The sequence below is a fragment of the Serinus canaria genome, chromosome Z (genome assembly GCF_022539315.1).
Source record: "Serinus canaria isolate serCan28SL12 chromosome Z, serCan2020, whole genome shotgun sequence".
Taxonomy (NCBI): domain Eukaryota; kingdom Metazoa; phylum Chordata; class Aves; order Passeriformes; family Fringillidae; genus Serinus; species Serinus canaria.
Genome location: NC_066343.1, coordinates 75,586,970 through 75,614,588, shown reverse-complemented (window position 1 = coordinate 75,614,588; position 27,619 = coordinate 75,586,970). Strand labels below are relative to the sequence as shown.

The following is a 27,619-nucleotide window of genomic DNA, read 5'->3' as shown; positions in this document are numbered from 1 at the left end:
GTGCAGTGCCCCGTAGCTCGGCCAAGATGGCGGCGCCGCTCGCCCCGCTCGTGCTCCTGCTCGCCCTCGGCTGCCCGGCGCTCTCCGGTGCACAGGCCACGGAGGGCGCGGCGGCTGCGCCGCATCGGCGCTTCGAGTATAAGTACAGCTTCAAGGGGCCGCACCTGGTGCAGGCGGATGGCACAGTGCCGTTCTGGGTGCACACGGGCAGTAAGTGCCGGGCGGGGGTGACGGGGCCGGGCCGGTGGCGTTCCTGAGCTGGAGGCAGCAGTGTCCGGTCGGGGAACGCGGGATCTCGGGGAGAAGCCGCGGGCGAAGCTGGCCGTGGGTGCCGGCCGTGCCCTCGGGCTCCACGTGGCACCGGAGGGGCAGAGGACATGCTGCGGTGGCGAGGAGGTGCCCGGGCTCCTACCTGCGGTGCGAAGGCACCTATGGCCTCTTGGTGTGGCGGCTGCGGGCCCTGGCGAGGGCACTCGTGGCGCTGCCGGGAAGTGCTGATGTGTCACTGCTGCCGCGCTCGGGGTCGGCCCGGGCCGTGCTGCCCGACAAACTGTTGGGTTTCGTCGTCTCAAAGCTCGAAATGCTAAGTGTGCCTCGGCAGATAGGACTTGGTTGAACCACGTTTGTTTCTGTGCGGTCTGGGGTTAAGGGTTCCGTGATGCTCCGAAAGGCTTGTTGCCTTTCCTGAGTGTCCCCCCTTGTGAAAGGTGTTGACATTTACAGTTCCATGTTCATATAGTTTCTCTGCAGTGACTTCTGCTGTGGTTTTGGTTTTTGTCATACTTTAATTTAGTTGCTACTGCTTAATTCTTAAATGTACCTTTTTTTACTTGACGTTATGATGCAAGTGACATGAAGACAACTGTCTATAGATGAGTTTTTCCCCCTTCTTTTTCAAGACAATAATCCCTAAAAGTAATGTTATTTAATGTGAGCAAATGATTCTCTCTCTGAATGTATGCCTGTTGTTCTTTTATACCGCTAAACAGAAAGTTAGAACATCTTGTTTTCTTTCTAGATGCCATCCCAAGTGCAGATCAGATCCGTATAACAACCTCCTTGAAAAGCCAGAAGGGCTCAGTGTGGACAAAAAACAAATCAATATTTGAATATTGGGAAGTGGAAGTGACCTTTCGAGTTACAGGAAGAGGCCGCATTGGAGCTGATGGATTGGTAGGAGCAGTTTAATCTAACTGAGAAAAACAAATGTGCTTTAAAAGTGAATCTTGATTTATGAATTTGTGCTTTCTTTGTAGGCAATCTGGTTTACAGAAGAGCAAGGCTTGGAAGGTCCTGTTTTCGGGGCAGCTGATAAATGGAATGGTGTTGGAATTTTCTTTGATTCGTTTGACAATGATGGGAAGGTTGGTTGGAAGGAAACTCTTGCAGCAAAGATGACAAATTAATTTACTGCCTGTTGAGGAAGAAACTAGGATGTTGTTTTCTTACTCTTCCCCCCTTTCACTTCAAAGGGATAAAATAAAATAGTCAAGTTGCCCTTACACTGGAAACACCAATTTCTATGCATGTCTTCAGAGATTCTTTTTTTCTTGGAAGAAATCTGCTTTAAGCATCTCATCAGCAAAGATTGTGTAGCAGATGAGGATGACAGTTGCTGTATTCTAGTCTCAATTTTCCAGTCCAGAATGATCCTGAAACTTAAACAATACATAGTAGGTCTGCTTTGGTGCTTTTGCTTTCCCTGCACACCTTTGGCTTGCTTTTAGACATTTTAGACTGATGTTAGCAGAAGGCTTTCAGAGATGTTGCTGATATTTTCTTTCAAATTAAACTAATCCATTTGTGTGCCATTTCTTTCCCTAGAAAAACAATCCTGGAGTGATTGTGGTGGGCAACAATGGAAAGCTGCTGTATGACCATCAGAAGTAAGTTTATTTTCAGTGTTATTGCTGAATGCTTGCTTTTGAATGATGAATTGTTCCATGAAACCCTTTAAGAAGCATTATATAAAGGCTTCTTTCATACAAAACTTTGTTGTTTCCTTTACATTTGAGGGTTTTTATTTGTTAAAACACTGCTTTGGCATTAACAGCAGAGAAATTGGCAACTGGTGGATATTTTATTGGCTATGCCCTTTGGGATGGATGAACTCAGATGAATACCAGTACAGTACAGACTATTGCTTCTGGGGGTCCTCCACACACAGCTAATAATTGGCAGAAGTGACTAACTGAAAGCAAATTGCTGGTAAATTAGTTGGATTAATTTTGATTTCTAATTGTTTATCAGCAGCACAATGGACATTTTTTGGATTTTGGAGAGGAGAGGTGTCTACCTTGGTGCAATCACTACTGCTTATTTCCATCTAGGTTCCTGGGTGCAGAAGTATATCTGAAAATTGTATCTTAGGATGTATCTTAGAAAACAGAATTCCTCATTGCTGCATTCCCTCTGCATTGTGTCCTGAGTACAGCACGCAGTACTGGAGATCCCTGCAGAAAGCTCAGTGCAATTGCAGAACAGCCTGGAAAAGCTTGCAGATTGAAAAACTGGGATGAGTTGCTTAGTGAGAGTCAGACACTTCTTTTGTCCCAGCTGACTAATCATAACACAGAGTTTTATTGATGTTCTCTTTTTGCACAGTGATGGATCCACACAAGCACTGGCATCCTGTCAGAGGGACTTTCGGAACAAGCCCTATCCTGTGCGGGTCAAGATCACATACTACCAAAAAACACTGACTGTAAGTCTGAAATAACAGAATTACTTGTCTTTCTCAGCTTCTTAAATGCGAGACTGGGTTGCAATATGTCAGTTCCGGTGTTGGAAATGTGGAGCTTGGCAGCAGAGGTTGGAAGGAGGTGCTGTGTTTAAATGCTACACAGGTTCTTTTGGCTGCATTAGAATGCAGGTATTGCTGATTTTTCTAATGTGACTTAGGAGGCAGTTGTGCAAACACACTCATGGTGTGCTCAAACCCTTCTGTTGCTCTGGACTTGCCTAGAGAGGTGTACCAAAGTCAGGATCTGTTTAAGCTACAGGTGATCGAGCTGCTCCTGAGCTTGGTATTTCTTAAGCAAATCTAAGAGTTGGAGAGGGTTTTATAGCTGATTTTTGAACCAGAGGGTCTTGAAATGTGGATGTGGCTAAAACCCTAAAACTATTCTACAGTAGATTTAAATTTTCTACTTGAGGCTTCTCACCTCCAAAAAAATAGTAGGGCTTTCAAGACTAAAGATTAAAACCCACTGGTATAAGGGGGTCTTTAAGGCTTCTCTACATACTAGCTGATTGTGAATTCCTTCTAGGTAAGGAGAGAAAAATACTAATATGGTGCTGGGTTGTGAAAGCTACAGAGTGTGTGTTTGTTGGCATCTGATCCCTTCTGGAAAGGTGCTGTTCATATATTCACAGGTAGCAGCCATAAAGTGCAGAGCTATCATTTTGTAGTAGAAGTTTCTCTAAAAGTAAACATGACTGCACCTAGAAGAGGACAGACCTTGTACCATGTTGTAATGGGAAAAGCTGCCTGTCACTCTTGAATGAAAGTTAAACTTCTGCCTCCAAGGCTACTCTATTCTCACCTGGGCCCTGATGCCTCCTCTAGGAACTCCTCTGTCCCAGATGTGGCTGCTAAACTTAGCAGTTCTCTCTCTGGAAATGCAGTTGCAGAATCTCCTTAAGCTTTGAATCATAACTGCAAGGCATGACTGGTGTAGATCAGTTCTGTGTTGCCCAGAACCTTCTTAGGATGTGGACTTTTGCAAATAGAATGCTTATGTAAAATGTTGGTAAAATGTCTCTTTCAGAAAAGAAATAGTTTTTGGTTTCCAGTATGAGCTAATGAATAACCCAATACAGTTGTATTTTGTGAGCATTACTGCAAACTGACAAAATAATTAACACAAATGTGGTGAAAATCATAAGTGTTTGTCCTTTTAGGTATTAATAAATAATGGCTTTACTCCGGATAAAGAGGACTATGAATTTTGTGCCAAAGTGGAAGATATGGTGTTGCCATCACAGGGATATTTTGGAATATCTGCAGCCACAGGGGGACTTGCAGGTAGAAAACATTAAAAATTATGGCAAATGCTGTGGGGACTTGCAAGGCTTGCAAGAAAGGTTGGTTGGGTGGTTGGGTTTTGACTACTAGTGTTGATCCATTATACCAATTTTTGACCATGATGACATAATTAACCCTCTTGCAGTCCCAAATTACAGACATGCTTTGGACTTTTCCTTGCTCCAGCTAAAAAATTTTAATTTTTTCCTGACAAAGCCCCTGTATAGTCTCATTCCCCACTGCACAAACTCTTGTGAGGATGCTGTTTTTTGAAGATCCTTTGCAAGTGGAAGGTTGGCTTGGGAGTTAGACACGTTTGTAAGGTGTTTTTTTTTTTTGTTTGTTTGTTGAATACAGATGACCATGATGTGCTCTCATTTCTGACCTTCCAGCTGACTGAACCTGGGAAGGAAGCAGTAAGAATTTTTATGCATGATTAGTAAAATATTTTATTGACATATTATTGTATGTGCAGCACCAAATTATGGTATTTCCTCTTAAGTCACACGTGGCATTCCTGTTTCACAATTTTGGCATGTGGCTGTGCTGTCATGTGGTTTAGAAAAATTAAACTAGTATTGTAATGTTTCAGTAATATTGTCATTAATATTCTCAATACCAGAATTCTGGAAGCACCACTGAAACAACATGATGGTAAATCAAACCATGCAGTACTATAAAGTACATTTTCTTTTGGAATTGGGAAATACCTGTTCTCACTTTGAACTTTCCCTACTTTTAGGATGATTCTGTACTGCTAAACAACATTTATCCTTGTTAAACTTGTTTTAATTTTCTGTTGGGAAAATTTTCTATTTGATCTACATGGGAATGTGTGATTTTTCACTTCAGCTAAATGTATGAATGTGCTGCAGTAATTTTGTTAGGTGTTCACATCTGAAATCTGAACAGGAGAGTCAGTTGTGTTAAGAGGGGGGAGGACATGAAAAAATCTCACACGTGGCCTTCCCTCTGATAATGTTTTAAAGCCAACACCAGATGCAGAAATCCCTCAGAAAGATAAAGAGAAGTATCAAGAAGAGTTTGAACACTTTCAGCAAGAATTGGATAAGAAGAAGGAAGAATTTCAAAAGGAACATCCTGATGTGCAAGGACAGCCAGGCAAGTTGAGCTATTTTTCATATGTCCAGGAGAACATTTGTTTTCCAGGATGTTCTGAACTAGGAATACCCTGGCTGATATTGCTAAGCTCCCACTGATGTTACTTACATTATTTTAAAATCTTTGCTGTAATTTATTTCCTGATTTTAAAGTTATCCTGGTGGTTCCTGTATTGAGAACAAAATGAATGACTGGAAACATGGTGGGGATTATGAACAGAAGGGAGAGAAGGTCATGCATCTCTGTAAAGTTGTGATTAAGATAGCATAGCCTTTTTTCATTTTTTAAAGGACATCTTTTTGGTCTGTTTCTGCACATTCATAGAAAACTTTTTTAGAGGTGGGCTAGAGTATATCTTGGAACATATGCTTACCATGGAAAAGCTTTTTAATGCTTGCCTAATGCTGGGCAGACAAGAACCAAATTATTTGAAGATATAACAGAAGCCATTTGTTACTTCTGTGGATTTTAATAGCTGTATATGACTGCAATTACACTGGGAATGTACTTTGGGAATCTAGATGTGAGATTTCAGGTTGTCATCTTAATTGCACAGTGATATAGTATGACTGTTCTAAACGTCCTATAGGTTATTTTGGTCTGCATTTTTGAGATATGGTTCAGCCTTTCTTTGATAAGAAATAATCCCTTTGCCCGTCCAGAGTCTTTTGGACATTGGGATGGTGAAGTTGTAGAAGGTAGATGGATGTGAATATCTTAATGGAGCAATAATGATCCAATGCAACTTGTGAGGAATGTGCACATGTGTAAAAAGCCCCTGTGTTTTTTCCTTAGCAGCAGATGATGTTTTTGAAACTGTGAGTGATCGTGAACTGAGACAAATCTTTGAGGGGCAGAATCGAATTCATTTGGAAATCAAACAGCTTAACAGACAGCTGGACATGATTCTGGATGAGCAGAGGAAATACGTCTCTGCAGTCACAGAAGAGATTGCCAAAAGAGGAGCTGGGTTTCCAGGTCAGCAGGGACAGGTAAATAAAACCCATGGTGATTCAGAGCCCAGCCTGATTTCAGCAGTGCGATCCATTTGTTTTTTCCAAGATATGTTGATCTCTTTTCCCCCCCTGCCCCTACCAGGTTTCCCAGCAAGAGATAGAGACAGTTGTGAAAACCCAAGAAGAGGTCATTAGACAAGTAAAGGAAATAAGGTAAACACCTTCCAAATATTATGGCTGTGGTTTGAATTTTATGATTTCCATTTAAATCCTCTGTATTATTTCAGTGAGACAGTATTGACAAACTTGATGTTTGTGTCAGTTCCTTAGTGAAGACTCCCTGCATATATTTAACTTCTGTAATAAAGTCAGTTCATGCCCCAAGGATTGCTAAGTGCCCTAATTTGTCTCTTTTTTATAATGAAATTCCATGATTTTTATAATGAAATTCAGCAGCTAAGTTCATCCCCTTTAAAAACAATGAAGTAAACCCCTTATCTTGAACGTGCTATACTGCTAAAATAGATTTCTGAAGATGCTTGTGTTTGGTGGGGGTGTCTCAATACTTCTTTTTAGTTGTTTTACTATTGCTGTCTAAATCAGGAATGGCTTTAAGCTGGTTTAGCCCTTCATTTGCAGCAGCTAAAACATGACATTACTTACCTTGTATTTAAAAAAAAAGGAGAAAAACAATTCCTTCAGTTGTGCTTCCCCCACCCCCATATTAGTTTAAGGGCAGCTCCTGTGATTTATCTAAGTAGGTCAGTTTTTTGTAGAATGAAGATTAGAGTGCTTCCATTTTTGCACTTGTTCTTCCACAGAAGCTTTTATGTTAATATTCTTGACAAATCTTTATACCTTGCAAGCAAATTAGATTTTCTTGTTAACATTGGCAGTCTGCCCTTTTAGTGACTGCTTACCAGCTCACAGTTTGCGTAACATCATCTTAATACTTTTCTTAGATTAAAGAAATGCTTTATTTAGAGAGAGAAATAAACAGCCCCTCTGTGCATTGCTTGTCATCCCGCAGGAAAAGGACTTAGGGGCCAAGTAATTTTCTTGGCAAGAATGTGGATTTCTTAATCACCTGATTACAGAAGAATCTTGCATGTTCCTACAATAGAAACTGTCAGCAGGGTGTTATTAACACAAAAGTCAATATAAATTCAATTTGATACAGCCGTGTCTATTAAGGGAAGTTATTTTGCTTTCAACAAAAAGTCTGGATTGGTCTGGGGGAAGGTGGGTGTGCCGATTTCTGTTCATTATGTAGAGATGGTTCTGTTAGGAGGGAGAAGAAACAAGTGAGTGTCCCGCTTGTGTTGTAACACTGTGAGGTGTGTGGAAAGACAGAATTACTATCAGTGGTTATTAGGCAGTGGGCAAGATAAAACCTTCCAGTGAGAAATTTACTTCTAAAATGTATCATTGTAACACTAATTGCAAGTCCAGGTAAATGAAAAATTGCTGACCACTCTACAGAGCGTTAGGAGTGCTCCAAATAAGCACTGAAGTATGCTTCCATCTGGACCAAATGAAAAGTTCTAAGTAAATTAAAAAGAAATCCAAAGGCATACATTTTGATTGTCTATTCTGTTAATAATGAAAAGATTATAATTCACATGATAAATATTTTAGCTGTAGAATAATCCTCTTTGCAACTCAAAAGAAACAGCACAGTAGGGGAAAATTATATGAACATATTGATTAGAGATTAAGGTTTTTTTCTCTCATTGACTAGTTTACTTCAAACCAAATTAGTTATGAAACCTCAACTTTTCCTGGATTTAATTTCATTTGTTGTAGAAGAAAAATGAATTCACAATAAGACAATATTAAGTATTTTGACAATGCATATGGGAATTGAGTTCCTCATATAAATGGTAATCATGAAACAAGGATGTATCTAAATCTTTTCTTATCCCTAAAGCCTCTTCCTTGTTTTTATTTCTTACACGACTGATTTTATTTATTTATTTATTTGTTTGTTTATTTTTCAAACAGCTTTTGGGTTTCTTCAAAGATTGTATTAAACTCTGCTGATCCTAAAGCCTTGGCTAGTGCCTCAGACAGAACTCTTGTTCTATAGCCCTCAGCAGTCAGGCAGGCAAAGCAAATATCTGGCAACAGAATATTTGCTAGTTCTTATTCTCAGCATGACTGAGAGATGGGGCACTCTACAAATGGCAACTGTCTGCACAATTAACTATTTTTTAAAACTGTAGTTTGACTAAAGGATTATTTCTTGAGAGGTATTCTTGAAAGCTAGTAAAATTTGCTGCCTTTTGGTGCAATTACGTATTTCAGCCTAATTCTAATGAGCTAAAAGCTGTCCAGAATAGCTGCTGTTTGTAGAAAAGCTGGTGTGTGATGAAAGCTGGTTTGTTATTTGTCTTGTTTCAGAAGCTCTGTGACTGATGCTCTGAGATCCATCAGTGGGGCTCAGCACCCTGGCTCTGCAGGAGTCTATGAAACAGCACAGCACTTCAATGACATCAAAGAACACCTTCATGTAGTAAAGAGGGACATAGAGCATTTAGTGCAACGCAACACGGTAATTTATGTGCTGGGAGTGTAAAGCATGAGTGTAACACGGCTGTCTTTGGCTGTTAGTGAAAAGCTAGGAAGAGCCAGCATGCAATTTAGGGAGTAATTAATCCTTCATTAAGCTGCTTCACTAAAACTATGCTGCCTTGACCTAACTGCATGATCTGTGTCTTGATGAGAAGTTTTGCACAAAGAGCATGATTTTTAGTCTAATTTCCTGTGGAAACAAGGTCAAGCAATTAGGTTTTCTAGGTGCTTTTTTTTTTTTGTGTGTTTTCCCCCCTACTTAACAGCTCTGTACAGAGGAGATTCTGTGGTGCTTCTGCACACAAGGGAGAGCTTTAATCAGGGAAAACTCAGGCAGGCTCTGCTTAAGGCTTCTTGATGCAAAAAAAAAAGACTCTGTTCACATTCAGCAGTACCTTAGTCTAGCCTAGGTAGCAGTTACGCTGAATTAGTTTATGATCTGTAGAAGGTCCTTGATTAATTTACCATATCTATGTATTCTTTCCCATGTAAACCTCAATTTAACATCAGGCAATTTGTCTGAGAAATGTAAAGGTGGAAGGGGAGAGTGAGATGAGTAGTAAGATTTTTTTTCAGAGTATTGTCATTTCTTTCCATCTTCTCTGATTTTTACATCACATTGCAAAGCCTTTGTTTTGTAAGTCTTTTGATGGGATGTCTTGTTTGCTCTTTTCTTGGTTTTTAGCCATCCAGTGAGAAACAAAAGTGTCCAGAGTTGCCACCATTTCCATCCTGCTTATCTACAATGCATTTCTTCATATTTGTGGCAGTGCAAACTGTGTTATTCATTGGTTATGTAATGTATAGGTAAGTCTTGTGTGGCTTAAAGACAGCAGGGCAAATAGTTTTAGAACTGCTGACTGATAATGTCATTGGAATGGTATCATTGTGTTAATCTTGTTAAAACAAGCAATCATTCAGATTGGAAGAGACCTTGGGAGGTCTCCAGTTCAGTCTTCTGCTCCAAATGGGGTCCACGCTGAATTCAGATAGGATCACTTGGGATTTAAACTGGTCAGGTCTTCAAAACCTCTAAGAATGCAAAATTTACCACTATTCCAGGACCCACTGGAAATGCTGAATTATCGAAATGAAGTTTGGTTTATTCTACCCCCATTCACCCACCATGTATCAAGTGGGAACCTGACCTGGTTCAACCTGACTGTTTTGTCCTCTTCTCCCTCTGTCTTTCTTCTCCCTCTGTCTTTCTTCTCCCTCTGTCTTTCTTCTCCTTCTTCTCCCTCTTCTCCCTTCTGTCTTTCTCTTCTCTTCCCCCTCCTTGTGATGTCATAATGTTGAAATTCTATTTGCATTGATGAAAAGGACAACCTCCATGTTGGTAGTCTTTTTGCCATGAGCTGGAATGATGATTTCCAAGACAAACAAGGAGCTGGTCCCCTGCAGTTCTTTGTGATGCATTTGTAATTCCAGCACCTGGATGTGGTTGATCCACAGTGTCTGTATCCACTAAGAAAATTAATGATCTGTTCCAGAGGGTAAAAGGAAATCCCACTTAAAGTCAATTCTTTCCCTGATATTTAGGCAAATCAGATACTGAGAAGCTTCAGAAAATGTTCAAGAGTATTTTAAAAGTCAGTTTGTTTGTTCATGTGGGGTTGTTTGGTTTTTTTTTTCCTTTTGTGTCTGATGCAAAATTGGAAGTACAGTGATGCTACCTGTGTCTTTGTGAATAGAAAAATTATTCTGTTTTTGTGATATGACTATATTTTCTCTTAGTCTCTATTAATAAGGAATGGAATCTCCTAATCCTCAAATAAATGAAAATTTAAAGCAGTTAGCTAGTTTCCACTTAAAAAGACTTGAAGAATTATTTTCTGCCTTTTCTTTCAGGAGCCAACAAGAAGCAGCAGCCAAAAAGTTCTTTTGATGACCTGTTCCGTTTGTGCATGCATGACAACAGTCTGTATGCACAGAAAATTCTACACTTCTGTAAATGAGGGAAAATTTAGTGTTGGATATACTTCAATATTATAAATTATTGAATTTTGTTAAATAAAATGAGTTCCCATTTAAAGTGTTGATGCTAAAAACAGGGAGCAAATGCTGGATGGGGTAAGACTGTGCACCCTGTCTGTGTTTTCAGTTGACTTTTTCATAAATACTGAAAGACAAACTCCCCATTCCTCTGCTTTTGTTAAGATTCCAGAGGAGGAGTTGAAACAGCCAGGCTTGGTGTTTGTTCAGAGTGAATTGCAGATGGATGATTTGTGCAGAAAACTTGCTACTAAGTGTCCTGACATAGAAGTTTAAAAAAAAAAAAAAAAAAAAAAAAAAAAGGTAAAAAAACCCCAGACCTCAAAGAACTGTTCTTCTATGGGGTTTGGGGTTTTTTTGGTGGGTAAAAAAATATTATAAACATTTTATTTGTTTACCACTTGGATTTAACAGTATAAGAATATTTTAGTTAATTCTTATTAAAACACTTTTTAATATGTGGACACAAAGACAGGCCTTTAAGACCCTGACTCTTGATACTTGATGTAAAAAAACAATTATACAGAACAATATATAATTATACAATTATGCAAAGAAAGGCTTCTCTCCCAGTTTTGGAGTTTGATTTTGGGCAGTGAGAAAAAATGTGATACAGTAGTTTCTTCAAGTACATTGTGGGGCTGATTTCTTTTTTTATGGTTTCAAGTCTGTCTGTAATTTTTTGGGGAGATTTGTGGAACTTTCCCAACAAAGGTGATTGTTTTATCCATCTTCCAGTCTGATTGTATCAAGGATATATTTAGTGTGTGAATTTGTCTTTATTTTTCTAAAGCTGTCTTGTGTCTTTCACAAATCAAGTACAGATGCTTTGGTTTAAATCTTGACGTGGTGAATATTGTAAACTGCAGCTATTGAGTGTTAACCCATTTTTCACAAACTTGCTTCAGGCACGTTTGTTAATCTGTAGAACCAGTGTTTTGTGTCAATTCCTGTTTGGATATCAAAAGCGTAAGACTGAACATATGATTTTGATACTGCTTATCAAGTGAACGTTTGCTTCAGGAAAGAAAGAAAGCAGAGGGCCCAACTTAGGAATGTGAAGTCAGTTAATTTTGCCTTGTTTACATATCTGTGGTAACTTTGTCCTTGAGTTGTATGTAGAATTAGAATAAGTATTTCTGTGGTTTCCTAAATTCTATAGAATACACAAATGCATCAGGATATTTCACTTAGAACTGTTAATTTGTTTGTCTGAATCTGCAAAAATGATCTGTAATATGACTACTCCTATTGCATTTCTGCAGTCTGCTCCCTTGGAGTTCAACACGTGCTGCCAAATTCACTGTAATGAAGAACACTTCAGTATCGTGCCTGTCAGTTTGGAGAAATGATAAATCTATGCAATGTATTTTGTTACTTTAAGTATACAGTGTCCAAAAAGTGAATGTCTGTGCTATACTAAGAAAATGACACTGGCTACACACCAATTAACACATCTGCAGTATGGAGGATACTCCAAGTGGTATAGCTTTATAGATTCATTTCTAAATTTGAGCAGATTTTGCTGTACTAATGAGAGAAACTACTGCCTCAGGCTAATCAATGAATAAACAACTTTTCAGATAAAGCAGAATAACCCATTGGAATTTATCTCTTCAGTTCTTTCAACACCAGCAAATATTTCCAGGTGCCTTGAGTCTAAGCTATTACAACCCGGACTCTTGTAATGAAACTTAATATATTTTCTTAAATGGTTCTGAAATTGTACAGTGGTGTTTCCTTTCAGTTGCAGACCTTCTTGCATCAGTGCAACATCCAAACAGAACACCTCTCACAGCAGGCTTTGCAAAACCCCTTATGCAGAAAATATTTTGATACATATCTGGCAGAATCAGGAGCAGTTCTGATGAGTCCATTGGAATGAGCCTGAATTTTTGTTACTGTGAATTTACCCACCCATTCCTTTGATTTAAAGCTGGAGCAGCTCATACTTCTGTTTGTTTGGTTAGAAAGAAGAGCAGGTTGGGGGTGATGTCTAGAAGGAAGCTTGAAGCCTACCATTTTCAGGAGGAGGCTGCTGGATCAGACATGTCTCCCACATGCAATGAGAAAACTCCTGCGCTAGGGAGCAGAAGGTCTAATATGGAACACCAGAAAACTGGTGACTGCTTCATGAATCATTTCACAGCTGTCTCCCCTTGGAGCCTCCATCACTTACTGGATCAAAAGAAAACTCCCAGCTGCCCAGCTCAAATTTCATCCTGTCTGTTCTTGAAGTGATAGCAACAAATCAGGATTTTAAGAATATTTTTCAGTCAATGTAGCCTCCTGCTAGGTGTCTTTCAGCAGTGACAATTGTGTTTGATTCTTATCCAGTAAGATTTCACAGCTGGGAGGAAAAGATGTAGAATGCAGTTGGACAGTATTAGGGAGAACAAGTTATATTTGAATTGTGGATAATAAGCGCAAATATTTGGCAATGACAAGATAATGGGATTGTACTGGTGGGAGTTTATTAAACACATGGTCACCCCTGAATCTTTCACAAGTCAAATGCACAATATGGTTTTTAAATGACCTGGTTTACAGTTTGTAAATTAATTGCTCTGGTTTGTAACTTCTGTGGGAAGAAAATCTGACCTTTCTCAATGATCGATGACTGTAACACCAAGAAATGTCAACTTTTTTCTTTTATTATTTTAAATTCAAACAGCTGACAGTTTCATGTTTGTTTCTGACTGATGTAAATTGATACTTGGAGTTCAGAGATAACCTTATTTGAATAAAGGTGCGTATTTTTAGTAAGCCTTTTTCTTTTCATTTGGTACATGTCCATGAAATCTAAGCAAGTGTATTTGAAGCATTCTTTACCCTCAGTTCAGAGTCAGAACAGATCTGGGTTTAGTTCTACCTAACACTGGGGAGTTAATGGCATTTTGAGTCTGAATTCCCTCTGTGACTTTTCCTCGGCCAGGAGCAAGGTTCTTAGCAAGTGGAGGACAGGAATCTTGAATTGAATCTATTCTAGCTGACAAAACCCTAAAACACTTCCTTCTGATGGTCCAGCTGCTAGAAAAGGCTACATCCTCTTGGTAAAGGGAGGAAGCAGAGGGATGCAGGGGAAGAAGCAGAGTCCTAGTTCTTTCAAGAACATGTAAGTATTTTTGCATTATGTGACTGATAGGAACAAAGAATCTAGAAAAGATTGGGAGTTTGGATGCCATTTTTGGGCTGGCCTCCCTCTGGAATTTGCCTGTTTCAAGACTGAATTTTGTGCTGGGGTTAGAGATCTGTGTGTTCCTTGGGTGTGGAATACAGGCTTTTATATATCGCCCACTTTCATCAGATAAAACAGGAACAGAGTCTTTAATTTTGATTTCACTTAGACTAGAACGAAAAAACATAGATTTAAAGCAAACGAAGTGACAGCATGTGTACTTTATTAGCTGCTGTTTTGTATGTTTTCATGAAGTTTGGGATTGCTGTCATCAACAAAAAGCAGTAAGTTTCTAAACTGCAGTAGAGCACCTGCCTGGAACAGAATTACTCTGGGGTGGGTTGTGCCTTTTGTCACCAGTCTCTCCTGTGTTTCTCAGCAGCTTCAGTGCCAATAGGTCAAGTAACTGTTAAAGCCCTTTTTGTTATCTTTGATCTCAAAATTAACATTGGGAAGCCTTTTGCTGATTGTAAGGTTGAGAGCTGGAGGGCAAGACCTCTTAGCAGTCTCTCCCCAAGCCAGTCCTCGCCCTTCTCAATCCTGTGAAAGCATCAGATCTAGGCACAAAATTATGTTAGAAACATTTCTAGAGGGATCAACGCCTACATCAAAGTCAGGGAAGCTTCTTTTCAGTAAAGACCAACAGCACAAAGCTTAACAGGTACCACTTTCCGTACAGTTGGAGAAGACACTTGAGACCTAACACTGGAAAAATCAGTGTTTACAAAGTTCCAGCTAGGAAAATTTTAAATAAAGATGAAGTAGTTGTTACTTGGAATTCATGATTTTGAGTGATAGTTTTAAAAAGAAAAAGTTTCTTGTTTAGTCACTAATTAAAAAAATAATCCAGGATTTCAGAGTGTCCTGTGGTGATTTTTTTCTTGTTGTTTTTGTTTGGGGTTTTTTGTTTTGTTTTGTTTTGTTTTGTTTTGTTTTGTTTTGTTTTGTTTTGTTTTGGGGGGGAGTTTGTGGGGGGGTTTTTTGTGGTGTTTTGGTTTTGATTTTTTTTTTAATAGTAATAGGTCTGCTTTAATTAGAAAGGCTGTAATATAGATTAAGGCATTAGGCAAATTGAAATCCTCCCATCTCCCAGTTCTCATCAAAATTATGAGAATGCTGGGAGAACCATTTAGATAATCAAAATTCCAGAATGCTGCATTAAGGCCTGTGTAGTCATTGCAGTAGGATAAATGCTCAAAACCCAAACTCATGAACTTTGGAAACCTAGCAGGTGATTTTCTTTCTCAAAATAGTCTATGACCTAGGTAGCAGATCCTGGAAATCTTCACCTGAGTAGAGCTGGTGAGGGTAATGATGTGACTAAAGGTTAGAAGGATAAGGACCAACAGAAACAATCTAAACTCAAAAGGTATCCATACTGTTTTCTGGCATACAGATTCAGATTTATTCATGCTTTATCAGCAGTTAGGATTACAAACCACAGGTGTTTTATGCAGCACCAAAGCAGGGGTCTAGGTGGAAACAGCCTGGGGAAGAGCAGACAGAAACCCAAAAGAAAGTAGGCTAGGAAGATCTGACTTGCTTTCAACTATATTTCTTGAAATAAAGTTAACATAACAGTGATGCCTCATTCATCTGCAAGATAAACCAACCATATGAAGAGGGGCTGAAGAAAAACCACACAAAATATTTCTGTCCAGTGGGATAAAATATTAATGGACAAAAAGAATAAGGGGTTTTGCTTAATGAAGAATTCAAGTTTTCAAATCTCAAATCAGAGGGTTTTCAGCTCAGTAGCCTGAATTTCGCTATTTTATTGTGGCTATTGAGTCAAGCAGGTTTTAAATTCAGATCCAGGGAATGTTGTGATCCCTGTGAAAGTGAGAGCAAACTTCAAGACTGAAGATGTCAAAATGCTATTGCACACTACAATTGATTTTTGTGTGTGTGTGTACAATTAGCTTAAAGTATTAATGGAAAAAGTAGGTAGTTGCATCTAATGATTTTTTTGGAGTAATCTGAACCATCTGCCTCTATATATTAAGGAGTTCTTTCTTTAATCCAGATTATGGCTGACAAACTGGTTTTGGCATTCACGTTTCACTAGCACTGTGCCCTTGAAGAGCTGATGTGGCTGTAGAAACTCTCTCGCTTACAACTGTTGTGTTTGAAAACATTTTTTGTTTGGCTTTCTTGTAGTTGTTTTCTTAGAGCTCCTTTTTTGTTTGGTTGGTTGGGGTTTTTTTGTTTTTTTGAGAAGATGGCCTTTCTAATGAAAAGTATGTTGAGCAACCAGGTAAAGAATTTGGGACTTGGAGGTGGAGGGGACGAAAGCAAAGAAGAAAGCACTCCTTCTGATCCAGCAGCAGCTGCAGGAATGACCAGAGAGGAGTATGAGGAATATCAAAAGCAAATGGTTGAGGAGAAGTGAGTACCTGTTCCCTTATTATGAGTACGGGGCTGATTCTTGGTAACTTTGTGCAAATGAAAATAACCCAAGAAAAAGCCAAACATGCTGCTTTTTGCTATTTTTTTAAAAAGCAGATGAATCTTTGCTAGAAAGACTTTCCAAAATAAAAGTTCCCCAACTGGAAATGGTAAAATATTGCATTCCCTCTTCCTGCCCCCCCTTCCTCCTTGTAACTCTCTCCTATGCTTTCCTGCTATCTCCATTGATATGCTGGACTCATTCCTACGTTATGTTACTTTATCTAGAAAAATTTTCCAATATGTTTGTAGAGCAGGATTTAATTCTCTAATGCATATGATTTGTTCTAGAACTCCACATGGAGTACACTTTCAATATGTAATATTTCATTGTCCACATTTATTATGGCAGACCTGAAATGTACTGAGTGCTCATTTGCACTCATTTGCTCATCTTGAGCAAAGGTTTAAGATGGTTATTTTTTTTCCTAAAATCTACTGAATAAAGCAGAACTTTAAAATCAATTAAGTCTCAGTTTTGTCTGTAAAGACAATTTTTATCACTTGCTGTGTTTATGAAAACAAGTAAAACAGAGGACTTGGCGTGTGTAAGAGTTCAAACCATGCATAATTATAAATAAAACGATTGACTTTTAAATCTCAAATGCATCTGTTCCTCTAATGGTCAATTACATAATAGTTGTGTAAATCCTTCTTCTAAGATGATTATAGGTGCCAGGTTAATGACTGATGGAATTTGAGGTATCCAGGTCTGTATTTAGCATCAGATATTTCAATCAGGAAGCCCTGAAGAGGTCTCATTTGGTCTGGAAAAAAAGCACAGAATGTTTTGCTCTGCCTTTTGGCAAGTGATATCTAAAAGAGAAATTACCACCTGCTGGCAGGAAGATGCTTTAGGGAGACTGAGAAGAAACACAGGATTCCTGGGATAGGGAAATGCCTGGGAAAACGATTACTTCTATACTGTTTTTAAGTGGGGCACGTGTCCTTTCCCTGCTGAGCTGTACCGAGGAAGCAGAGCAGGAATAACCCTGTAGGACAGTTGGAAACTCTGAGAGAAAAGATCATCTCTGGAGGAGATGGGGTGCTCTGTCAGAAATCTCTGACATGGGCAGAGTATGGTCCTGTTTCAAAGCTCCACAGATTTTGCCCAGTGTTCAGTGCAGGAGTGGAGACCAGAAGAGTAAATATGCCTTGCTGAAGTCGTGCTCAGGCACTTTAGAACCGGAAACCAACCAGGCTTTGGGTGCTTCTCAGATTTTAGATTTGTTTGTGGGGCTTATGTTTTTTGAGGGAGAGAAATCCAAACACACATTTTGGAAGCAGAGGAAAAGTAATATTTCATTTTGGAAGTAGCTTTTATGTGCCGAAATACCTATACTGAAACAAGATCAATTTTGCAATAGAACTTCCATGAAAATGCTACTGGGGGAAATAGAAATTAAAGGGAGAGGGGAGGGAAAGGTGAGTGTTATCAAATGTTACCAAAAATCTTTGAGGAGACACATTTTGCAAATAAATGCATATGAAATCTAAAAGAAAAAAAAATTTATGCAGACCAGTTCTTAAATCTAAGTAAAACATTTTATAAAATCACAGATTAAGTCAGTGCTCTTCCATACAGGGAAGCTTCAGAATTCACTGCTTTTATGAAGCAAATAATGCACAAAGAAAGACCAGGAAAATTCACAGGTAACAGAAACACAGGAAGTGTGGCCCCTTGGCATCACTTTATTGGTATTGCTCCTTTTTTGCCTTTGGACAAGTTACTTATCTTGGGGAGTAACTCCCATGTGTAGCTTTTTGCAGCCAAGCAACTGGTTCAGTTCAAACGATTGTTTTTATTAGCATCTTGAAGGAACATTTTTTCTCGTTTCCAGGATGGAAAGAGATGCAGCATTTGCACAGAAAAAAGCAGAGCGAGCTGTTCTGAGGGTTCACCTGAGAGAAAAGTACAGACTGCCCAAGGTAAGCCTGTAGCTCACGAGCTCATCTAGTCCAGAGGCCAAATTTCAACTAATTTGAAACTGCCCATTCCTTTTTCTTTAGTGATCTTGGCACTGTCAAATATTTCCAGGAAAACCAAAATATTGAAAGCAAAAGCTTCAAGCAACATATTTCAAATTATTTTTTAAATTATTATTTTTTAGGCCTCTGCCATGGGCAGCAGAGAGGTAATACAGGACAGAGTACTCTTTCCAGGGATTTGGATCACACGTTTGCTCTGATCTGTCACTTCTGGGAAGATGTTGGCATATTTCATTTATACCCCTCAAGGGTATGTGCTTCTTAGCAATTTGAAAGTTTATTTGTATTACTCACCTGCCAGCTCTGAGTCATTACCACTCATTTTCTGATCAGTACTTTCCCATGCTTTTTGATTATTTAAAATGGAGGAAGGTAAAGAATCTCTCTCCTGTAAATTTAGCTGCTAAAAAATGTAGTGCTTAATCCAAACAAGTCATTTAGGGACTCATCATCAACAGAAAGAAACCAGCATCTGTAGCCTCATCTAGCCAAACTTTTAAATAAGCATTCAAGGTGGAGTTGGGTCACCTCCCAGTGGCTGTGTCTCTTCCAGAGGGAAGCCAGGTGACATCTGAACTCAGGTAAGATGTACTCCACCCCTAAGAGCCTGGATCCTCTGGTGCTCTAGCTGGACAACATACCCTGAGGGTGAGTTTAATTACAGAAAGATTAATTATGCAAAAAATTAAGTCCAAGATTTTAAGTAATTGATTGGATTGGAGGCCTAAGTCTCTAAACACCAGCATTTTAATTAGCAGCTGAGGAGTAAAATATCATTAGGCCTTGCTTTCCTTTTGGAGGCATCGACTGAAACAGCTCCTGAACTGCATTTACCCAGCCCCTTGCCAGGGCTTTCAGCTCCAAGAGGGGCTGCTTTGGAAAGCTCCAGGATACTTGAGTGTCCAGGTCTCAACTAAACACCAGTGGAGCTGGGTGTCTCAGGTTTTCAAGTTCTCCCACTTGTAGTGCTTTTTACAGCTGGAGATGGCATCCGGGTCTGAGCACCTCATAGACACACTGGTATGCAGTGGTGTTCTGACCCATCTCCAGTAGGATCTTGGCTTTGGCATGTACCAAGTGTTCTCTGGGGCCATATTTCAGTAATAACAGTAGAAGATTTATCTCTAAGGTAGGAGAGTAGCTCTAAGCCAGAAAACAATATTTCAGGATACGTTTTCCTGCATTTGTTTCTCCCTGTATAGCATGTCTTGGTTTTCATCAGCCTTTATGAAAACATGTTATAGCAGAAAATGAAACAACTACATGCATGCTCATGTGTCCCTGAAAAACAATTCTGTGCTGTAATACAACATACTGGCAGCAAATGCTCTCAGGCTTGTGATAATGCATTAAATAATTTGAAAATTGAAAGTAATTTCAGGTAGCCTAGTATGGTCTAGAAACACTGAATATTACCAGTATCAATCACTAGCAAGCATTTTAGGTAAAAGCATGAAAATCAGGACTAAGCAGGGCCCCCCTTTGCCATGTAAAATCTAAAGCTCCATGCTATCCAGGCCAGATTTATAAGAGAAAGTAGACCCTTAATGAACCTAATCCTATTAACAAAGTTGTCAACTTAGGTTTGTCATCAGAAAGATGTTTTTAGCCATGAGACATTTGATCTATGGACAACTTTTTCATCTTTGGTGTATTCAGTGCATCACATTCATACAAAACAATTTTAAAATTATATAAATACAGACATTAATATTTTAATAATAATTATGATTTTTACAAAAAACTCACCAAACTCTCTTATCCACTTGCTGCCTTTTTCCTGAACTGGGATTCAGTAATCAATTAATTTCTGCAAGGTCTAAACCCAAGGGCATGAGTTGATGGTGAGCTGTGGAAAAAGGAGTCCCAGTGCAGATGTCAGGAGGAAGCAGTCCCCACTCACCAGCTCTGTGCTCCAAGCTGTGATCTCTGCATTCTCTGAGGGTGTTCCTGGGGAGGAAGGCTGCTGGTTCCAACATTTGGCTCCTTGTAGCTACTAGCAAGGTACTTGCAGTTCTTCAGTGGCAAAAGGACGGTGTTGCTGCTGTATTGCTAATTTAAGTCCCACCTGCAGGTCAAGGCAAGGTGAACTCTGATTTTGTATGTTACTGGTGCATTATAGGGGATGAATCACAGGAGAAGGTCTGGAGTCAGCTACCTAAGGATCTCTGCACATAAGCATAGGTAACTGTTAAGACAGGATAAGTTAGGCACAAGGAAAGCAGTGCTTCACACAGGGATGCTGGAAAACAGTTTGGCTCCCTTGTGGATTAGTCTGAGAGCTTTGGTCTTTTTCGTTTACAAGTAGACTTCATATAAGCAGCGTTGAACCAGCATTTGGTCTTCTTTGCTCCTTAAGTTGCACAGAAGACTTTAACATCATTGCTCAGAGGACCAGAAGTGCCATTAAACAAGCAATACCAAACTTTGATTGCTCTTCTCCTCTCGTCGAGGGCCATTGTCTCCCTTTGAGGGAGCTTGACAAAACTTTTAGTGGCAGAAGCTGTCTCCCTGAGGGACACTGCTTTTCCTGTGAGCACGGACTGTGTCTCTCCCTGAGGGACACTGCTTTCCCTGCCCAGGGGACATGGAGCTGTCTAATATTAAACTGTATCCTTTACCCATGGGAGCCAGAGAAGGAATTTCCCCTGTGATATCAGATGGTGACCATCTCCTGCTTGCACTGTCTTAATCCTTCTCCCTCTCTCATTCACCTTTTTTCTCATTTCTGTACACATTTAAAGCTACAAAATAAAGTTGGTATGCTTGAACTGGACCCTTGCGCCTTAATTTGGGCAGAGGACTTTACTGTCAAATTGTAACAAAGCAGATATTTAGACATTTTTCTGCCCACACCTACCAGTGTATCATTGTATATATAAAGAACTCTGTTGCATCTATAGCAAAACAGATCTGGGACTGACTACGTCAGAGGCATAATCAGGGTCAAAAAACATTAACACGCACTCAGACTCTACTGCCTATGCTGTTGAATTGTCAGAATAATGTCTGACCCACTTTTGGCCTGGGCACTCTCCCAAGCAGTTCCCACGGCCAGTTTGGGAGTTAGGGCAGGCGTTCCCAATCAGCAGTTACATAGGACCACCCTGTTTGGTAGGGCAACAGAGTTCAATAGCATCCCAGTGGGTTTTTCCAGGTCAGCTGGCCTTGGGGCAAGAGACCAGTGCCAGGCATATTTAATTTAGTAAAATAGATGTTGCTTCTGTATTCACTTTTCCATTACAAATCAAAGTAAACAAGAATGTAACACTCAAATTTTAGAAGGAAGCGAAGAGGCCATACGTGCATCATGTGGTTCTTTGCTTCTTGTTGAGCAGCCCCACCCTGTTGAAACTTGTTTTAGGTCTATTAAAGCTAAAGGTCTAAAGCTGCCCAAGCCACCTGCCAAGTGGGTAGAGGCAGGTGGCTTGGGCAGAATTGTACTGCTGTAGACTATATCTCAGTGTATTCTTTTTTGGTCAGAGAACACTTTGAAGCCCCAAACTGTTGCACATCACATCCCAGATTTCCACAGGACAGTGGTCTTCGGTGCAAGAACATGCCAGACAATTGTTTGCATTGTCAAAGATGTGAATCACTACAGTAATGTGCAGTGATGATGTCTTAAATTGGAAATAATTCTAAAGGAAAGAACATGTGTGATTGTCTGATTAGGGGCACTTGTTCAGTAATTAACATTTTTTTATCATCCTCTACTGCTGCTGTTGAGGATTTCAAAAGGGCTAACTCATCTGATAGCCATCAGTTGCTGAATAAAAGCTTAAAACAATTTTTCCTGTTACACAATCAATAAAAAAAATACCTCTTCTGTTCAGGAGATTGTTTCTAGCTCCCACAGATCAGACTCCAGCAACCCTTATCAAAAAGGTGAAGGAATGTCCTCACCCATTTTATCCACATAGCAGTACAATCCTGCTAGAGCTCCCTACAGTTTCACAGGAGATATGGGGGGAAATCAGATTAAAGGGAAGTACAGTCATTGTAAACAGAAAGTGTGGAAATATGGAACCATAAGGAGTGGTTATGCAGCTGACCACCCCCAGCCTGCCTGTCCTTGCTACGGCCTGCAACGACACAGACATTGCTCATATATGTCCTTGCATTCATTTGTCCTTTCATTCATGCAAAACCCAGACCCCTCACTCTAAAAAACACCTCCTGCTGATAGCATTGCTGCTTATTCATATCAGGCCTTTGCTGCTGTCATGGTTAATTTTTGAGATGTAATGAGGCATTAATGCTTATCTTTGATGTGTGAACTGTGTCGAAATATCCTGTTCTTCTGAGCTCTGGATCCATCAGAATCCACCAGAAAATGTGAACAAAATCACCATTGTTTGAAAAATTGACATAATCCCACTGATGGAGTGTTTCAGTGGGCAGGCAGGAAGCAAGTGTGTGTAGTGCTTACTGCATCTCAGCCCTTTTAATTGCTTAACCAGTTTCTTCTCCTGTCTCCTTTTGCTTTCTCAGACTCACAACCAACCTCCCTCCTCCTCTTTTGTCATCCAAGTCCTCCTATTACCCCACTTGCCAGCACTGCAACACAGATTATGTGTCAGGCAGCCCCTGCTCTTCATCACAACTCAGAGAGGCCAACCAAAGACCTAGACAGAGTTTAGATGTGGTTTGGGAAGATGGGGGACCCTTTTTCTAGTTATTAATTCTGAAGTTTAATGCATCTTTCTTCCAGAAGGCTTCAGTTTAGTGCTGATACCTAAAAATCCCCCCTACTTACCCTGCCCAACAATTGAATAAGGAAATGGTACCACAGCTCTTCTAAAGCTCTTGTTTCATTGACCAGAAGCTGACAGGCAGAGCACAGCAGCTGACAGGCTCAGTAGTGTCCTGCAGCATGGTTTTGGGGGCTACAAATAACTTGGAATGGAATTCCTGCACCATCAGCATGGCAAAGATCTCTAAAATGGCAAGTGACACTGAGGGCTTCAGTTTTGACAGTCCTGAAGCACTTCAAAGAAATATAATTTGCATTGCCCAAAAATCTTAGAACTTTCATGGAGACTGATTGAGGCCCTGAATTCCTAAGTGGCACACAAAAAATTGACTGAAAAATCTGTGCATGTTTTGGTTCTCCCTAAAATCCCAAAAAAGAACAGAACAAGAGGCTCACTGGTAGATCCTGGGAGAGCAGAAATACTCTCATTTGCTGATTTTGTTTCCTGCTTTAGAGTGAATTGGATGAGAATCAAATACAAATGGCTGGAGATGATGTGGGATTGCCAGAAGACCTTCAGAAGATGGTGGCAGAAGATCAGGAGGAGGAAGAAGACAAGGACTCTATCCTGGGCCAGCTGCAGAACATCCAGAATATGGACATGGATGCCATCAAAGAAAAGGCACAAGCCACCTTCACTGAGATGAAACAGGCAGCTGAGCAGAAATGTTCCATGATGTAGAAGAGCCACCACTGCCCAAAGGCTGTAACTTCAGTCTTGTGTTGCTGGGGATGCAGAGGGAGAGCAGGCAGAGGGAAGCACTTAGCTCTGTAGCATTCAGTGTAAATATAGAAAAGTGATGAGAGAGAGACTTAAAATCCTGAGGGGAGAGTAAAATTTCACCTGCTGGGACTGCCTAGAGGGAAGTTAGAATTGATCCTCAGTTTTGAACATAACTTTTTCCCCCATGGAAAAAAATGGCTTTAAAAGAGTTAAAATTGGGGAAAAAATGTGCCTTTTTCCATTTTTTCCACATGACTGAAATCCTATTAAATGTGTATGTTTGAACAAAATTGTACTTCTGATACATCACTTAGAGGTAACCACTCATTTAATTCTGATTTCAGAAATAAACACATATATTTCTTATAAGAACATGTCTGTTTCAAGCATCTTGAGGCAAACACAGTGCTCAGATATTGACATTTGCTGCAAAACCTTGATTTTTAAAATCGTCTCTGTATTAACTGTAGCAAAAGGCAAAAAGTGAAGCACGTAACTCAACAGCTTGGGTCAAAAATGTTGTCATATACACTGAGTGGGGACGTGTAGGAAAGTCAGGCTTGATGGCTCTCAGTGAGCCCTGCTCTGGAGCAATGCAGGCTTCTCCAGTCTGCTTTCATTTCCCAGCCTCTCAAAGACTTCAGACACCAAGGGACAGCAGTGACTCTCTGCTTGTCTGCTCTGTGTGCCAAATTCTGGGGCTGGGGGTACCGGCACAAGGCTAAAACCAGCTCCCCACACTGATTCTGGGAGTTGTCTCCATCGAAGGCTAAACATGGAGGGTTATGCCAGGGTGGGGCACCTAAACCGGAGGAAAGGCATAGCTCTCACTAATGTTAAATCTGCCTATGTCTATGGGACATGCAGGCTGCTACTCCCCAGGAATTCTATAAAAAGAATGGCTTTGTAAGTTCTCCAGGAGCTAGCCTGGAAATTAAATTTGGAAATTAATACATGTAGCACCTTCCTACAGGTTTATAAGTCTCTTTCTCTCTCTCTCTCCCTCTTTCTGTCTCCAGACAATCAAGTAAAAATAATCATTTTAAATTAACAAATTCACTAAGTATGATTTATCTCCTTTCTTTCTCTTGTCATTCTTTCCTTGCTTGCTTCCTTCCTTTTCTCTTTGTCTTCTCTCCCTCCCCTCCCTCCCCTCCCCTTGCTTGAAAACCTGCTATCCATTTTCTTCCCAATTGTAGCATTGAGAAAATACACTTTTTTTCCTTGCTCATTTTCTTCTTACCTAGGAAACACAGAGCTTACAAGTTCTGCCCTTCCTTGCTCTTTCCAGAGGATGTCCTAGTGCATTAAATGGCCCTCATTCAACAGGTAATTTCTTTACCTGAAGATAGGACAAAACCTATCTTCAGCAGGTCCCTCAAACATCAGAGCTGTTTTGCCTAAAACTACCAAGACTTCTGATCCGATTTCTTCCTCTTGGGATTATGCTCTCACATGGCACCACAGACTCTAATTATCTATGTGGAAAGATAAGTGGGGTCTTTTAGGAGGTCTTTGCATGAAGTAGATAAAATAGTCACCAGCTCAGCTCAACCAGCATGAGGTTTGTGAGGCTCAATGCATTTACCTCTGCACTGTTGCTTTACAAACTGAATTGTCCTGTCTATAAAACACCAAAATAAACAAGCCTAAGGGTTTTGACCTTTGAATTAAAATGTTCTTGGGACATCCCAAAAATCTTACTGAAAGCATCTGGTGCTTTAAAGGATCTAATTAAATTTGCCAGCAGATGTAGGATCAGAATTTTCACAGTTTAAAGGGTCAGAGAAGAAAGTACAGTCAGAATCACCAAACAAACGATTAAAGAGATTCTAAAAAAGTGTCAGGGCTGGCAGAGATAAGCGGGACTGGGAGGTGGCTTGGGACTGGCACAGGATGGGTGGCCAGCCCCACTGAAGTGCTGCTGGTACAGGAGTGAGCTGCCTTAGGCACCACTGTTACACCAGAGCTCCCACATTTAGTCTGGAGTGTCAGGGCCAGGGCAGGGGGGAAAATCTGTGCTGCCCTCAGCAGGAGCCTGATCTTCAGCTTGCTGGAGGTGGCTGTTTGCTCCTGGCAGCACCTGCAGGGCTCATCCCTCCAGCACTGGCTGTTCCTGTCTTCAGCTGCTAGCCACAGGCCAGAGGAGGCACATGAGTAGGAGGTGCTGAGGCCACCCCAGGTACATGCAGCTCTCAAGGTGCTTAGCCCTGGGGACAGGTCACAGGGCAGCCACTGCATGTGCTGGTATGCAAGTCTGGGAATGTTTGTGTCCATAGCTGTGCACAAATGCACATGCACGCATGTGCATGCAGCTATGCACGTGTGAGAATGGACAGGGACAGGTCTGTGTGTCCGTGTGTCTTTGTCAGGAGCAGATTAAAGGGTTAGGTCACATGGCAGCTACTGCTGGACCGACCCTACCTGGGATTTGGGTTCTTAGAGTTAATAGGATCGCTGGAGCTCAAGACCGTCATCCCATCAAGATAAATGTCTCTAGTGCCCACTCTTAAGCAATCCGAATTCAATTAGGCTAATTGGAAAACAAGTAAAGAAGGATTGCGTTAATATAGCCTTATAGCATGAACCTCCCCCATGAGCATGGCAAGCCTAAATGCCAGCGCCCTCAAACCCAGTCACTGGTGCTCCCACTGGAAAGGGCTGCCTGGCTCCCAGAGCCTATTCCACACCCACAACCTGGACAGGCAGCAGGACAACAAGATCTCTGTGCAACCCATGGGTGCCAGACAGGACTCTGGGAGGTGGAGAAAACACAGCTGATTCTCCTGGGCAGATTAAGCAAAGTTTCAGCAGAAAAACAACGAAAGTGTGAGCAATACAGAGACAGGAGGAGACGGCTTCCTCATGCATTATGCTTTCAAGAAGGTTCTGAAACTGTGCCCTTAGGAATTTTTGGAGAGGAAAAATTCCCTTTTTTGGGTTGTTTTTAACAATCTGCTGGATGATACAGAGCGTGCAAACATCAGGAGGGTACAGGTTCACTCTAGGTGAATATTTCCTCCTTTTCCTTGCTTCCCTCCTGTAGATTTGCAGTCTAACCTTGGAAGCCCCATCTATCTTTCAGGTCCCCCATGCTGCACATCTTTGGTCTGGAGAGTGATAGCTCTCCTGCAGTGTGACTTCAGCTTCAAATCTCTGCTCTGCAAGGCAGTAATTATTTCACCTGGACATAAAAAAAAGGCAGGAGAAAAGGAAGGAAGAACCTGTGGCATTTTATGGTGCTGATTTGATTGCGTGAAACCACATCCCATGCATATGTCTCAACAGGATGAAAATTATTTCCCTTTAGTCTCCACTATACATGTGGAAGGAGGTACAGAAGACAGCTGCACTTTACAGATGGTCCGCCTTGAGAACTTCTGTCCCTTTCCAAGCATAACTTCAGCAGAAATTTTAATAATGTATTGCAAAAAAATTAAAAAGATGATGAAATGGGGATACCCCTTGGAAAGGCAAGTAACAAACCCTGCCTGTTTCATCCCCTAACGAATACTCTCGAATTTGATTCTGGTTGTCCCCACAAGTTTCCAAAGGTCAATGGTCTTTGCAAAGCTGGGAGGTACCACAGGATCAGTTTCTGAGGCTTCATACTAATACAAAACAAATCCCAGAAGGCTGCAAGCGATTCAGCTGACAGCCGGGACATCAGACCCTAAGGGGAAAGTACAGTTACCATTCTTTGCCTATCTAAACCCTCTGTGCAATCAGAGGAACCATTAGACTTCTTCCCTCCCTGGAGCACTGTAATGCCTCAAGCATGTCACACAGTCTGTGCCTAAAGCATGGCAAGAGAGAACAGACAGATCTAGGGCTGGAAGAGTCAGAGTTC

At 40.6% G+C, this 27,619-nt stretch overlaps 2 protein-coding genes across 3 annotated transcripts; both read left to right on the top strand.

Moving 5' to 3' along the window:
- The first annotated feature begins 15 nt into the window (after window positions 1–15).
- On the top strand, window positions 16–13,440 carry LMAN1 (lectin, mannose binding 1). Of its 2 annotated transcripts, none has more exons than XM_030237390.2 (13): window positions 16–210; window positions 1,019–1,173; window positions 1,257–1,364; window positions 1,825–1,886; window positions 2,605–2,704; window positions 3,904–4,027; window positions 4,385–4,443; window positions 5,017–5,149; window positions 5,948–6,141; window positions 6,248–6,318; window positions 8,509–8,659; window positions 9,365–9,486; window positions 10,531–13,440. In XM_030237390.2, the coding sequence occupies exons 1-13, from the start codon at window positions 27–29 to the stop codon at window positions 10,565–10,567; spliced, it is 1,500 nt and encodes a 499-aa protein (XP_030093250.2). In that variant the 5' UTR covers window positions 16–26; the 3' UTR covers window positions 10,568–13,440. The 2 variants fall into 2 exon arrangements, with proteins under 2 accessions (XP_030093250.2, XP_030093249.2); XM_030237389.2 differs by having other exon boundaries at window positions 5,945–6,141.
- A 2,617-nt stretch (window positions 13,441–16,057) lies between these two features.
- CPLX4 (complexin 4) lies at window positions 16,058–23,727 on the top strand. Its single transcript, XM_009099644.4, has 3 exons — window positions 16,058–16,240; window positions 18,142–18,229; window positions 23,500–23,727. The coding sequence occupies exons 1-3, from the start codon at window positions 16,074–16,076 to the stop codon at window positions 23,725–23,727; spliced, it is 483 nt and encodes a 160-aa protein (XP_009097892.1). The 5' UTR covers window positions 16,058–16,073.
- Window positions 23,728–27,619: the final 3,892 nt, after the last annotated feature.